This window comes from Juglans microcarpa x Juglans regia, chromosome 8D (genome assembly GCF_004785595.1).
Source record: "Juglans microcarpa x Juglans regia isolate MS1-56 chromosome 8D, Jm3101_v1.0, whole genome shotgun sequence".
NCBI classification, from domain to species: domain Eukaryota; kingdom Viridiplantae; phylum Streptophyta; class Magnoliopsida; order Fagales; family Juglandaceae; genus Juglans; species Juglans microcarpa x Juglans regia.
Genome location: NC_054608.1, coordinates 33147436 through 33162621, shown reverse-complemented (window position 1 = coordinate 33162621; position 15186 = coordinate 33147436). Strand labels below are relative to the sequence as shown.

At 32.1% G+C, this 15186-nt stretch overlaps 1 protein-coding gene across 1 annotated transcript; it reads left to right on the top strand.

Annotated features, from left to right (window-relative positions):
* Window positions 1–4832: 4832 nt before the first annotated feature.
* Window positions 4833–15038, top strand: LOC121243670 (histone-lysine N-methyltransferase ASHR3). Its single transcript, XM_041141788.1, has 11 exons — window positions 4833–5310; window positions 5997–6143; window positions 6808–6972; window positions 7766–7792; window positions 10572–10686; window positions 10872–10968; window positions 11564–11657; window positions 12008–12086; window positions 12794–12965; window positions 13865–13945; window positions 14444–15038. Exons 1-11 carry the CDS (start codon window positions 4930–4932, stop codon window positions 14598–14600), a joined length of 1515 nt encoding a protein of 504 aa, XP_040997722.1. The 5' UTR covers window positions 4833–4929; the 3' UTR covers window positions 14601–15038.
* Window positions 15039–15186: the final 148 nt, after the last annotated feature.

Sequence of the window (15186 nt, the reverse complement as noted above, 5' to 3'; positions counted from 1 at the left end):
TACTCAAATTGAATCCGAAGACCTCAATGCTGATATGCTGCTACGCAGGCGATGGCTACGGCGATGGGTGATGTTGATTTCATATGCAATTAGAATTCACATTTGTTTGTTGGGCATGTCAATTTCCAAGCTTTTGGTCAGTTAGGTGAGGTTCAGACTTCATAGTCAGAGAGATTAGGAATCTAGGATGTCCAAATGGGTTGTTTCATTTTTCTCTTGATGTTGGAGGTGGTTGATAAATTTTAGAAGACTTTCAGGCGAATGGAGAGTAAGGACTGCAATTTTCTCTTTTACTTTAAGGATGAAAACATTGAGCCTCCTAGAGCTGACAAGTGGGAGATAGTGCAGGATTTTGTGAAATTTTTGAAGATGTTTTATGATGTCACTTGTTGATTTTTTGGTCTTTATATGTCGCGATAAACACCAATTTTTGTAGATATTTGTATGTACCAAAAAGAGTTTGTTAGGTTAAGTGAAAGTGAAAGTGAAAGTGAGAATAGTTGTTTGATGAGCATGGTCATAAGCATGAGAATGAAATTTGACAAGTATTGGGATTCATTGGATATGATGAACTTGTTGTTGTTGATTGCAGTTGTCATTGATCCATGTAGTAAGTTAGGGTTTCTTACTTTCCACCTGAAAAAAATTCATGATGAGAGTTGGGCTGAAGAGTTGTTGTCGAGTGTGAGACCTTTATTATTAGACATGTATGCAGAGTATAAAGATACGTTTGGTTCTACCTTGATTAGCAGAGAATATGTTTCCCCTCATTCGTTTGCACCTACAAATTATGATTAAAAAAATCACGAGTCACAAATTTTTTATGAGTGGTTGGTATCCTCGACTGCCTCTAGATCTACATGTACCAAAATAGAGATAGACCAGTATATATTGGATGGTTATAAGGCATTTAGCCAATCTTTTGACTTGTTGAATTAGTGGAAAGTTAATAAGCCTAACTGTCCTATATTACGAGGATAGCACGAGACGTGTTAGCCATGCTTGTTTTCACGGTTGTATCAGATCATTTAGTACAGGAGGTTGTGTACTAGATTCTTTTCGGAGTTCGTTGGCTGCAAGAACTATTGAGGCACTTATTTCATATTTGTACTCATAATTAGTTGCGACATCCGTCAACGCCAATTGATATTCGAGAGTCTATGGATAATGTTGAGAGCTTTGTGGTAAAATCTGATATTGTTTTTCTCAATCAATTTTCATATTCATTTACTTTTATAATTTAATGTAATTTCTTTTCATTTTCCTAATTTATTAATATTGATTATTTCATTTTTCTATATAGAGTTTGGAGCATTATTCATCATAACTATTGATGACTAAAGAGTCGAAGACTGCATTAGGAATCTTTTTGGAATCTTCAAGAATGAAAATTTGTAAAATTTTATTCAAGAACAATTGTTGCTTACTTGCTTAAGACAATTTGGTTTTGTTTGTAATATGTATTAAACATCTAGTGGAGTTTATTTATTTATTTTTAGTTATCTAGTAATTAGTATATAAGATAATAAGACTATAAAGTATAAGCAGTATTAGTAGTATTACAATTAAAATAAAATTGAATATTTAAAATTAAATTTAAAATTTAGCAAAAAAGTACAAAATGTTAATGATCTTGAACAAAAAAAAAAAAAGGTTGAATTGAGTTTTAAAAAGGCCTAAAATGAATGGTCCTAACTGGCCCAAAGCGTTAACTGACTGTGAACTGACCGGCAATTGAATTGGCCGGTTCTACCCCCTTATGCGGTTGATTTCGGCCGGTTTCAGTTTCTCCTAAAATTCGAATCGAAATGTAAGTTTTTCACCCCTAATTAGGATGCCCAAATAGGCTGGTCAATAGTTTTTTAGAAGGGAAATAAACCATCTTATGTTTAGAGTGCATAAGTTTTGGACATCAACAACCCATGCATCCATCTTTCGAAGTGTTTAATTATAAACGAAAACTATCAAATCATGAGGGTATATACGGAGATTTGTGTACTTAATTGGTAATTGTTTTTCACCTTTTATTCAAGGCCGAAAATGCTACTTAGCCCCATTAATTAATACTGCTCAATTGCAACTTTTTTTTTCTCAATTTTGAAGATGTTTATAAATACAAATGAGTTATCTAATTTTTTTTTCTACATACGTTAACGCTCAATTACTACTCAATAACCGATTTTTTCTTCTTCTTTTTCACCTTTTGAAGAGCCTATGATTAATATATCATTTGTATTTGAAAACATCTTCAAAAAGTGAAAAAATAAAAATAAAAACAATTAAAAATTGGAAAACTCTAAATTTATTAGAAATCTTATTATTAAATTTTTATAAACTTTATGTGATTGGTGATATATGCTTTTAGAAAAATTCTATTTATAAGTCAGTATAGATAACACACTTAACAAAACGTTTACATGACATGATTTGATTTGGTAAAAAGATTTTAAAGTTTGATTTGTAATTAAGAATCAAATATTGCCAAGTGATATGAATGATATGTTCTAACACTAACTTGCAATTATAAAAACTCATATATTTAATATAATACTATTAATCTTACTTATTTTTTTTATATAAAACTTGAGTGCCTGTTTTAGAATACAATTGTTTTCGAGTATTTTCAAATATTTCATTTTCAAACATCATTCAAACAAAAAATACTTTTCAATTTCAAATATTCAACTTTTCATCTACTCGTTACTTAATCATTACAATTTTTCTATGCTTCTAAATAAAATAGAAAAAACAATATAACTTTTTCAAATCTCAAAATAAAGATAATATTAAAAAATTATACCGAAATAATTTGTTAACTTTATAATATTTTTATTCAATATTTTTTTTCTTTTTTCAAGACCCAATAAAAATCTTAACTCGAACTACTTTACTATTTATAAACTACTTGACATCTATTAAAAAATATTCTTGATATCCCAAGTAGCACAACGCATGCTTCCATCTCATCTTAATATCCAAATACCAGAAACACACTTTTAAATTTCAAATATTTAATTTTTTCATATAATCATGACATAATTATTACAACTTTCACAAATTTTAAACAAAACACAGAAAATAATTTAACTTTCTCAAATACTAAAACAAAAATTATATTAAAAAAAATTATATTATAACAATATTATAACTTTATAATATTTGCATTCAATTTTTTTATATCTCATTTCTCAAAACCTCACAAAACATTTTAACTCAAATCATTTCTATCTATCTCATCTCAACTCAACTCAAATATTTCACTGCTATGGCTGGTTTGATTTAATCTCAATTTACTATCCAAACAAACCTTTGAAACTATCACATCCAATCTCAACATCCAAACACCATTTAAATACAAATATTTTTCAATTTTAGATTTTCAATTTTTTCATCAAATTATTACCTAGTGATTACAACTTTCCTAAAATTTTAAACAAAACGCAAAAAATAATTTAATATTTTCAAATTCCAAAATGAAAATAATATTAAAAACTTATTTTTTAACTCTATTTTATCTTTATAATTTTTTATTCGATTTTTTCTTTTCTTTTCCAAAGTTTCATAAAAATTTTAGCTCAAACAATTTCGGTATTATTCATTAATTATCTTGTTATTATTCACAAATTTTTCATTTCATCTCATATGTGTAAACAAACGAGGTCGAGAGGTTTGGATAGTGATTTGAGTTGAAATAAGATGATATTAAAGTTAAAATTTGAATAAAATATTATTTTTTAATATTATTTTTGTTTTAAAATTTAAAAAAGTTGAATTTTTATTATATTTTATTTGAGAGTTGGGAAAAATTGTAATAATTAGATGAGATGAGACAAGATGAGTTTAGAGTATTTTTGAATCCAAAGAACTCGTTTATTTTCATAGATGAGAAGATATGAGTTAAGATAAAAGTTAAAAGTTGAATAAAATATTATTATAAAATATTTTTTAATATTATTTTTGTTTTAAAATTTGAAAAAATTAAATTGTTTATTTTATTTTATATGAAAATTTGAGAACATTATAATGATTAAATGAGAATAATTGTGAAAACAAACAAGGATTATTTCTCAAAATTTCCATCTTATCTCATCTATTTTTATCTTATACCTAAACATCACTCATTTATAAATACTTTCAAGCTAATCATTTCAACTCTTAAACAAAAAATAAAATTAACTCAACCTTTTCAAATACCCAGACAAAAATAATATTAAAAAACTATATTATAACTTTATAATATTTTTTATTTAATTTTTTTTTCTCTTTTCCCAAATCCCATAAAATATTCAAATCATTTCACTACTATTCACAAATTATCTTACTAATATTCACAAAATTATCATCTTATCTCATCATATCTTCCTCCCAAACATCACTAAATACAAATACTTTTAAACTAATCATTACAACTTTTCTAAACTTTCAAACAAAAAATAAAAAATAATTCAATTTTTTTTAATCTCAAGACAAAAATAATATTATAAAAATATATTTTAATAATATTTTAATTTTATAATATTTTTTATTCAACTTCTTATCTCTTATTTTCTAAAATCTAAAAAATATTTAACTCAAATTATCTCACAACTATTTACAATCTATCGTATGAATTATCATTCTATCTAACTTTCCAAACGGGCCCTTATTACACGCGCGCACTGCTACCACGAAACACGTTGTTCAGTACGCTCCAACGGCTCCTTTTCTATCCACCGACGACATCGGGTCACCCATCTGCACGACCTGGCGGGCACTCCCGTAAATACACGACATTGAAATTAATTTCTTCGTAATTTCATTTTCCCCTCCTCTTTTCCAAGTTTCCAACTACAAATTTCAGCTTTCCCGCCCAACCCTCTTCTCTCCCTCTCTCCCTTCTTCCCTCTCCATTTACCTATAGATAGATACAGTGCTTATAGGGTTTTGTTTATGATCCTTAAAAGCATGCCGGATCTCGGTAATCTCTCTCTCTCGGCTTCTCTCGCTCTCACTCGCTGCCCTGCCATCAAGCTGATAACTGATCCACCAGATCTGGGCAATCCTCAGTGCCCTGGCTCGGTCAAGACCCTTGGCGAAGAATGCGATCAGGAGCAAACTTTGAGCTTCCCGGTACTCCGCCAAGGGGAGGTCAACGTTAGGAACGAAATTAGGGCTTTGAGGCGGAATAGGGGCTCGTTGGACCGGGCCAGGAAGGCCTCGAATGGGAAGGGCTTGGAGGACCACGTGAAGACTTGGGTTCAGAAGAAGATGGAATCGGGGGTTCCCGAATCGAGGTGCTCTCTTCCTTTCCTCGTCGGCGCTAAAAAAATGGTAATTTCTTGTGTCTTTGGTGCACTTTTCCCCATTTCTGTTTGGGTGCTGAGGAAACATGGAAAAAAGCAAGGATCTATATACAAAAGAACATGCTAATTGCTCAATGTTTCCTCTTTAGGGTTGAAAGCTTGTTGACGTTATATATAGTAAGAAAAAATAAAGCAATTCTAGAAGAATTTCAAAACTTAATATCGACTCAGGGCCGTAGTGCCCATAAAACAAAACATTAGACCATCCTACCTTGAAGCTAAAAGTAACATTTTCTGAGTCTTCATTAATGGGGGTTTACCATTTAAAAATCGTTGAGGCACATACATTCATGGACATAGATATTTGATTCAAGTAGGTTAAATGGAATGTTAATTTGCCCAATCTTTATACCCCTGATGCTTACATGTTTTGCTATATGGAAGTTTATCATTGCACTACAGACTTTATCGCTGCAGTAGTGGCAGAACTTACTAATGGAGGTATAAAACATATTTAGTCACTTTTTAAACTAGGACCTCAGCTTATGCATTAGTCTCTTTGGAAATTCTTGATCTGTAAGACTTCTCCAACATTTTTTTTTATTGAAATGTTTGGAAGGTTTAAGTGCAAATCTTGATTCAACATGATGCGCGTTGTATAATTATCAATCGACTTACTTCTCCTTCTCAATGCCCTGTTGGTACTCATTTCAGGTTGAATGTCTTGTTTGCCACGATCTTATCTACCCTGGTGAAGAGGTGCCGTGCTCTGTTCGTGATTGTCAAGGAGTCTACCATTTAGAATGTGCAAAAGCAAGGCTTCAGATCTCTAACCTGAAAAATTTCAAGTGCCCACAACATGTAAAGTCTTATCAAATCCATATTATTTTCTATCATCTTGATTTTGAATGCATACATAATAATTTGTATAGTTTGTCTCAGTGCAACAACAAACACACAACACATATCAATCTTTTATGCACACCTAAAGCTAACAAGCTTTCAAACTTTTGGAATACCCACTTTCTTATTATTGGAGTGAAATTGCTTTCCTTTTTAAATGTACCTATGGGTAGGAATAGTCTTAACTCATGTGTAGTATCTTATCTGCAATGGAAGTTTTGATTTATTATTTTTTCTCTCATTTTATCCTGTAATTGAGTTGTTGACTTATTCACCATTATCAAATCTAGTTACTGGTTTTTTTACCTTTAGAGAGAGTTTTTTCTGAGCTCTGCTTTTCAGAAGTTAGGGACCTTTATTTATTACTTCCAAATGTGTCTCCTGTGCACATCTGTTCTATGACTTTTTTCTCTAAATTTTGTTAGTGTCATTGTTCAAGTTAAATCGTTTTTTATTGCTTTCAAATTTGACAACTGTTTTTTTTTTATCCTTCACATGAAATGAAATTATTGATAAGTGTGCTTTGTTCTTTCTCTTTCAGAATATCTATGCGTTATTTGTTTTATTTATTATAACTACTTTTTTTGTGGAGCTAATATATCTGAGATATTTTAATGATCAGGCATGCTTCATTTGCAAAAATAGATTATACTGGCGGTGTGTGCAGTGCCCAATGGCATCACATGACAAGTGTGCACCATGGCCTGACACAGTGATGCATTTAGAAGGTCAATCAGGGAGAGCTGTTTGCTGGAGGCATCCTACAAATTGGCGGCTGGATAGGGAGGTCAATTTTTTCTTTCCTCCATCATTTTGATTTCCTGTCAGTTCCCTTTCTAAAATATCTATCTTTTAGGTTATGAAGGCATCCAATCGTCATCACTAGTTTCTATAATATTGAATTATAATGATGATGTGCTGAGATAAAAGGGGCATAGGTCATTACAATTACAAATAAGAATTCTATGGTACATTTTCTGTTATCAGAAAGTGAGATATTAATGACTCCACTGGTTGGCTCCTTGAGGATGTTCCTTTAGTTAGCATGGATAAGCCTACATGTTTTATTAAATAGATGTAGCAAAAATGCAGGAAAACATGTCTTTTATGAGGAATTCTTTAGTTGTCACGTTCATATTGTAAGATCCATATAAAAGTTTCTGCAGGTGAAAAATTTTGTTGAAAATAAAGCTTTTTGTGAAAACTCTCAAGATTTTGTTTTCGTAACTGGAATCCCTTTTACCCTTTCCAACAATCTGTCCTGCTGTACCTGTATTTCATTGTCTATGTATTGCTTCCATTTAATTGCTTCCGAATTCTTTACTAAGGTTGTTAGTACCTAGGGACCAGGGTGCCTGATTCTGATGCATGGATGTGTCTTTATTTGGCATTTGTATCTACTGCACTAGCTAATTTCATGGTTTAACAAAGAGAATCATTGCTTTTGGGTTTGAGTAACATAGATTAAATTTCCTTTAACTATTATTAATATGTTTTGGCTCCTTGTTGAAGTTTTATTCCTTCATTCTTATTTTTGATTGATTAGGCTGGCTGACAGGGCTTATGTGTTGAATGAGCAGCATGCAGCTTGTACAAGTGACATGGAGGTAAAATTCATGAAGAATCTATCAATACAATTGCTTGAAGTCAAATAACATAATCCTAAGGTACATGAATGCTTCTAATCAAGTACCCTTGTCAGACATGACAATATAGGGTACGTTGGACATGCCTGATGTCAAATAATGAGTGCCCAAGAAAGAAAGAGAATCACATTCCTCGAGTCAAATTTTAGAGAGATTGATTTTAAATGTTCCAAGGATCACATAAGTTATCTTTGTTACACACGACCCTGTGTGCATGAATACTTCTTCCTGCCCTAACAAAACAGGGCTATGTACGATACTAGGCCCTCACCAAACTATAGAAAGAATGAACAGACCAGATGCAGAGGGAAAATAAAACCTAGTCTATAATCTTTAATCAGTAATATTCATACTTAATGTGTTCAATATTAAACAGCCCACGTGGTTTAGCTTTTGGAAAGATTAGTTCTTGTACTCTAATCTTGAAAATTTTACTCCACGTTGTTTCAAATTTGAGCAAATCAATCACCTTTGTCACTTTATTTAGTCAATTGTTAAAAATGTCATGTTAGCACCAATAACGTAAGAAAAAATAATATACAAAATAAATTTCAAGAAATCAATGCAAAACATAAATTAAAAACACAGAAAATAAATAAAAAACTTATTAATAAGAAGTTTTCATATTGAAAAAGTAAAGGGTGCCCTTCCCCAGCAATAGCCAACATGGCCCCCACTAGGCACAACCCAAGGTAGGAGACCTTTGCCATCGCCATGAAGCACCCCTTTGTGGATGTCCCTTCTCCCATTGCTCTAGGATGGGTGGTGAACCTCTAGCACCTCTACAAAGTGTGTTGATGGTGGAGGTCCCGTCCTTTAGTGGTTGATTAGGGCTACAAATGAATTGAGTTGAGTTGAATTCAAACAAGGTGATTAGCATGTGTACTCATTCAAACTTGAATAAAATTTGAATATCCTTGTTTGAACTTGGCTCGTTAACCATTAATGTTTGAATTCTGCTTGAGCTCAACTAAAAATAAGCAAACGACTCGAGCTTGAACTTGATTTTTGTTTTGAAAATTTTGATTGTTATCTTTTATTAATATAAAAAAACTTTAAATTTTACAAAAAAAATCATACTATTTAACCATTCAACCAAATAGTTTTGATTTGAAAATTATTATGATATAACCTTTTATAAAATAAATTAACTTCTAGTTTAAAATTAAAAAATAATACATAAGATAAATGTAATAAACTAAATCATTTAGCATATGATATATACAAGTTCAAAATGTACAAGCCTTGTGTAGGCCTTCTATAAAAAAGTGAACCCCACCATAAAAAAATGTAAAATATTCACTTCTTGGTGGGGCCATTTTTTTACAAAAGGTTTGCACAAGACTTGTGCATTTAGGGCTTGCTCCTAGCATTACTCTTGATATATATAGATAACATAATAAGTCTAAAGTTCTAGTTGTATAATATATTATTATTAAATATAAATTATAGCATACATTACTAAATATGATATTTTTAAGTGTATTAAAAGCATATGATATAAATATATAAGTTATTGTACATATATTACACCATGAGAATATAATAATATACAATTATAAATAATAAGTATAGTCATAACTTATAATATGTGTTATCATTTATATTGTATAATGAAAACCATATTGTGTATAAGGTTATTGATATGATTCTTTAATTAAAAAGAAATATGGGCTCAGACATCTTTATTTCTTTGTTTTCCGATCAAAAATTAAAAAGAAATACCCTTAACTAATGTTATGATGTGCATTATATATATGAATTATAGTTAATCAATTAAAGTTAATTTGGTAATTGTGTACTTACTTGCATTAATAAAATCTCTTAATACTTATAAAAAAAAGTTAATTTGGTAATTGTTTCAAGTAAATGTGTATTCACTCATTCATTTATTACCAAATCAATAGGCAATAATCTATGTAACAAGTAGAAAATTAATATATAACATTAATGTTATATTACATAATCTATTAAATTTATAAAATAAATTGTATTACAAACATAAAATAGCTTGATTTATCATATTACTAGTAATAAAATATACAGGTAAGTACATAAAATATATTCTATAAAAAGAATTATACAAGTTATCCTATACGCACTTTGGGAACATAATAAATATTTTAAATAAGGTAAACTATAAATAAATTAATAATATATAATTAAGTATATAAAATACAACTAACATGTAATAAATATAACACATACATATACAACAGATATTACGAGCTTCAAAACGAGCTCAAATGAGTCAAGTGAAGTTTTTATACGAGCTTTGTTCACGAGTCTAAATTGAGTCTAGTCGAGTTTTGCTTGTTTAGTATTTAAGCCAATATTAGTGTTTACAAACATCCCATTTATTAAATGAAGGGAATTCGAACCGAGTATATACGAGTCGAGCTTGAGTTATTCACAAGCTGCTCTGTTCATTTACAGCCCTAGTGGTGGACCTTGTTCTAAAGGGGCACCCAGATATTGTTTGGAAATTTTTATTCTTTTGTGTTTTTTTAATTGATATTGGTTTTTTAAAAGGGGCAACTGAACATAATCAGCACCACATGGGGGGTCAAACTACATGGATTATTTTAATATTTTTTTTACTACATTTACAGCTATAGATCTAATGTGCTTTTTTCATCAATCATAAACCAGTGTCTAATGCTCTCTCTCTCTCTCTCTCTCTCTCCCCCCCCCCCCCCCCCCCCCAAAAAAAAAAAAAAAAAAAAAAACTGAATTTCAGGAAGTTTTTGGTCGCTTGCCTTTGCCTTATGTCGATGAGGAGTTCAAGATTGACTTAACATGGAAAGACATGGAGAATAAGATGGAGCCACCTCCCTATGTCCACATCAGGCGCAGTATCCTATATCTGTTATGTTTGTCAGTAGTATCAATCATCTAGGCAGATCCTTGCACATATATTAAATAGGTGCAAGTTTAGGCAACTTATTGATGAAATAAATAGCTCATTCCATTTTGTCGGGTCTATTATTAATGAGTTCTTTTTTATGATTACCATGGAACTGATCTTAACTGAAAATAGATATTTATCTGGTCAAGAAGAAGCGTAATGGTGCTGCAGCAGATGATATTGGATGCACAAGTTGCAGTACTGTATGCTCTGATGATTGTGTCTGCAGGTCATTTAGGTTTCTTTATTCAAAAATCTGAAAGGCATTATTCATGTTTTAGACCAAGAAATCGTGTTCCCCCCTTTGACTACAGAGTAATGCTAGATACAGTCGTGAAGTGCGCAAGCATCATGCAATCTTTTTGAAAAAGAGTGAGGTCTACGATTAAAAAATTAGTTTTTTTTTTTTTCATGTGAATTCTATATTTACTTATTTTTTTTCAAAAGAATTGCGCGGCGCTTGCTCACTTCACGACTTCAAATATCATTTCTCTTGACTATATATCTGTGTAATTTGATAGATGAGCTACTTGTAGCTAGACAAAGTAAGACTGCATAATTATCACATATGTGACCTGTTTTGCGATTTTAACCATTGCTCCTGCCGTTCTGTTTGCTCTATTTCTCTGCATGTTCTATTAGTACACTAATATGAGTTTTCATGTGATAATTCTTTCTGAGCATTTCTTTTGGCAAATTGCTTATGTGGTTGTTTTTTCCCTTTGCCTTGTACATTCTCTAGTTCACAGTGGTGTTAATTTTCCCCTATTCACAATGTTATAGATATTCCGGCTTATTTATCATTTGGTTGTATCGTTTGATAGGGTTCAATGCATAAGCTGCTCTAAGGCATGTCGTTGCTCAGAAAATTGCACAAACCGGCCATTCCGCAAGGAGAGAAAGATAAATATTGTCAAGGTTAAAATTTTTACTTTAGGAGGGAGTGCATCATGTTTCTTTACCCCAAACTAAAACTGTTTTGCTATAACTGGTTTACACCTATCAAGGTGTAGCCTGGATTTGACTGATAGAAAAAAGATGCAGCCTGGATTCGATTTCACACTAGAAGTCTCCTTGGATTACCTTATACACGATTCTAGTGGGTGGGGCCGTGTATTTGGGGTTCAATCCCTTTGGCTGGGTCCAAAGAACTCTGCATCATTAAAAAAATTACTATAAATGGTTTTTCCCTTCTTTGTTAGACTTTATGCCTTGGAGTTCTTGTTTTCTAAGTTCTGTAACTATTAAATGTTTATCTTCCTTATCAGACAGAATTTTGTGGTTGGGGAGTAGTGGCTGCAGAAAAATTCAATAAAGGCGATTTTATAATTGAGTACATTGGGGAAGGTACTTGTTTTATTTGGCTTAAGCTCAAATTCTCAACTGCCTACATTCCTTTGTTTGCATGTTTTATTTTACTGTCAGTTTGGCTATATATTCTCGTGAATAAGAATATCTCATAATCAATCATTGCCTTGTTCATTCTCCACTTAAGGGTTGTTAGTGAAAATGTAGAGAAATTTATTTCTAAAATAAGGTTCCATGCCTTTGTGCGGATTTAAATTAATTCTCCAGTTAGGGGCCCAGACTTGCTAGATTATTCGAACAAATAATAGCATATGATACTTGATTTTGGTTTATGAAAACATCCTCCCACAGATCTTACAAATTATGAGATATGTGCATCATGCAGTAACTCGGATAAATTTCTGACTTTTTTATGGTTCTGCATGCATGCAAGTCATAATAGTCATAATTTAATAATGTAGTAAGCAGATGGGAACCATACCCTACCCTTAATCAATGTAAGTGGGCCCTGTATAAAGTTCATGACTTGAACTGTTAGTACAAGTGGTATTGACATCTTAAACTACATTTACTGATCCATAATGCATTGATCTTAGATTTTTTCTTTTTGCAAGTTAATGACATCTTAAACTACATTCGAAAGTTTACGATGTCATATTAATTCTGGGGTTTGACATTGATTTCTACTACGTCTTTTTGTTTGCAATTCATTTGAGAGCCCTAATTAAGTTCATTTTCTGTTTCAGTTATTGATGATGCCTTGTGTGAGCAAAGGCTTTGGGACATGAAATACAGAGGTGCTCAGAATTTTTACATGTGTGAAATTCGAAAGGACTTCACGATTGATGCAACTTTCAAGGGTAATGCGTCTCGGTTTTTAAACCATGGCTGTGACCCCAACTGCATTCTGGAGAAGTGGTTAGTATGATCAGTATTTGTGGCTTTTTATCCTTTTTGGTCCTCATGGATAGTAGGGATAAGTAGTTTCTTCTATACTCGAAGTCAATAGCTCTTGAAGCTATAATGTGTTCACCCAAAATGCATACTGGTGTCTGGAATTGTAAATTATTTTCATTTCCTGGAACTTGCTAACCAAACTTTTGTTCCTCTGTTTTGGTGATTGCCGTGATACTAGTGAGAAAAACTTCTATTGTGGTCTGGTTAATTGCGACCAACATTGGCATTTATTGTACATGAGCAAGAGTCTTTTACTATGGTTCTCTTGGAATTCATTGTACATTCTCAATTTGTTCTTGGGAAACTCAATATGTTTGAGGTACTCTGACTATGGATTAATGCTTTAGGACACATGCTATAAGCGCTTCGATGTATATAGAAAATGTATTTTACAAATTTGGTATTTTGTGTTTCCTAGAGATATGACTGACATGGACACAAAATGCAGACTGGGATATGACTTTCCTGTCTAGTGTTGAACACTTTATTGACTATTTGTGGGCATGTAATGATTGAACAGAAATCTCTATATCATGGATCCTAGTTGTATCATTTGTCCTTGTTCAGAAATTTATTGCATTGGCATATTATGTCCATGACCCCTTTCCGAGGGGATTAAGTTACATAGTCTAAAAATGGAAGTTGTGTGATTGGTTGGACAATATCAAAATTTTAGGGTTCTAGAGGTCTTTTCTGCCAGGGATCTCACATTATTTAAATGAAGTTCTGGCTTTTCCAATGATGTCAGCTTGAGCTGGCCTGGCATCCATTAGCATTCTAACATTAGAGGGTTTTTCTATCTGATGAAGATACTGGAGCTTTCACAAAAAAATTGGTCTGACTGATATTTTCCCTTCCAGGCAGTTTGAGGGGGAAGTGCGTGTTGGTGTGTTTGCTGCGCGGTCAATCGAGGTTGGAGAGCCATTAACGTATGATTACAGGTATAATCCCGATTTATCATTCGTCTGTACAACCCTCCTTTCTGTAGCACTGATCTTATATTAGAAGTCTATTAAAATAAACAATCAAACCCAGCGAGAATACAAGCACAAGCCAACTAAAACAAATATCTGATTGTAAAACAAATCTATAATTACGTATCAGGGTATTTTATTTATTATAATAATAATAATAATAATAATAATAATAGTAATAATGGATACTGTTCTAAAAAAAACTATTACAAGAAAATTACTTATTTGTGATTAGATATTTCTAGCGAAAATGATTATTTTTTGTTAAAATGAGTCCCTTTTTGTTGTAAATAATCCGTCATAAATGCTTGTTTTTTCTTGTAGCCAGCTGTTATCGTCGCAATATATGTTCTTAGGAAGATACTTTTTGTAGCACTACTCAAATGATAGATTGTTGGAGGTAATTTGTTTTATAGTACGCAATTCTTTTGGCACGGGTATAACATCCAGCTTTTGGCATTGTAGATTTGTGCAATTTGGACCCGAAGTGAAGTGCCACTGTGGAGCTTCAAATTGTCAAGGTTATCTTGGGACCAAAAGGAAGATTGGTAAGGTGGAGCTTTGCTGGGGGTCAAAACGAAAGAGAACGTCAACCGCTTGCATAGCTATCATAACCGTATGATTTCTATCAACAATATGCTGCAGGTGAGTTAGTCATGTGATATTGTGTTCTGTCGTTTTCCATAAATGTTGGCAAACAGAAAATCAAAAAAAAAAAAAAAAAAAGGAAAAAGAAAAAGAAAAGAAAACTGAAGAGAGATGCAGAAACTACTCAATCTCATCATTCTTTCGAGTTTCAATACTATTGAGCGATAGGCATCCTCTCCAGATGAAAAGAAAAGAACAACTGTCAGTCTACTATTGTAACTTGTTTTAACTCCTTGTTCCCCCAGCATTAGCATTTTTTTCCCTGTTGGGCCCTGTAACTTTGTGAGGCATACATGTAAAATTGACTTCCCACTGTTGTTTGGGGGGGACGTTCTGAAATCATTCAAACTTGAGATGTTCATGGTCGATATCATCGCAATAGAAAATTATCAAGCAGTTCAATCTGATTCAATTAGCCTGTTCAATTGAGGTTATGCTGAAGAGTCATCTGCTCAATTAGTTTCTCGGCTTTATTATGTCAGGTATTATGTCAGGTATCATATTGAGTGAGTGGGTGATTGAGGTGTTGCATGGTTGCTAACTTTCGATTGGTTCTTTAA

Excerpts from the sequence above, each read along its gene's own strand:
- LOC121243670 (XM_041141788.1), top strand. The coding sequence starts at position 4,930 with ATGATCCTTAAAAGCATGCCGGATCTCGGTAATCTCTCTCTCTCGGCT. Across the intron at positions 6,144-6,807 it reads ATTTCAAGTGCCCACAACAT|GCATGCTTCATTTGCAAAAA; the intron begins GTAAAGTCTTAT and ends TTTAATGATCAG. Across the intron at positions 6,973-7,765 it reads ATTGGCGGCTGGATAGGGAG|CATGCAGCTTGTACAAGTGA; the intron begins GTCAATTTTTTC and ends TTGAATGAGCAG.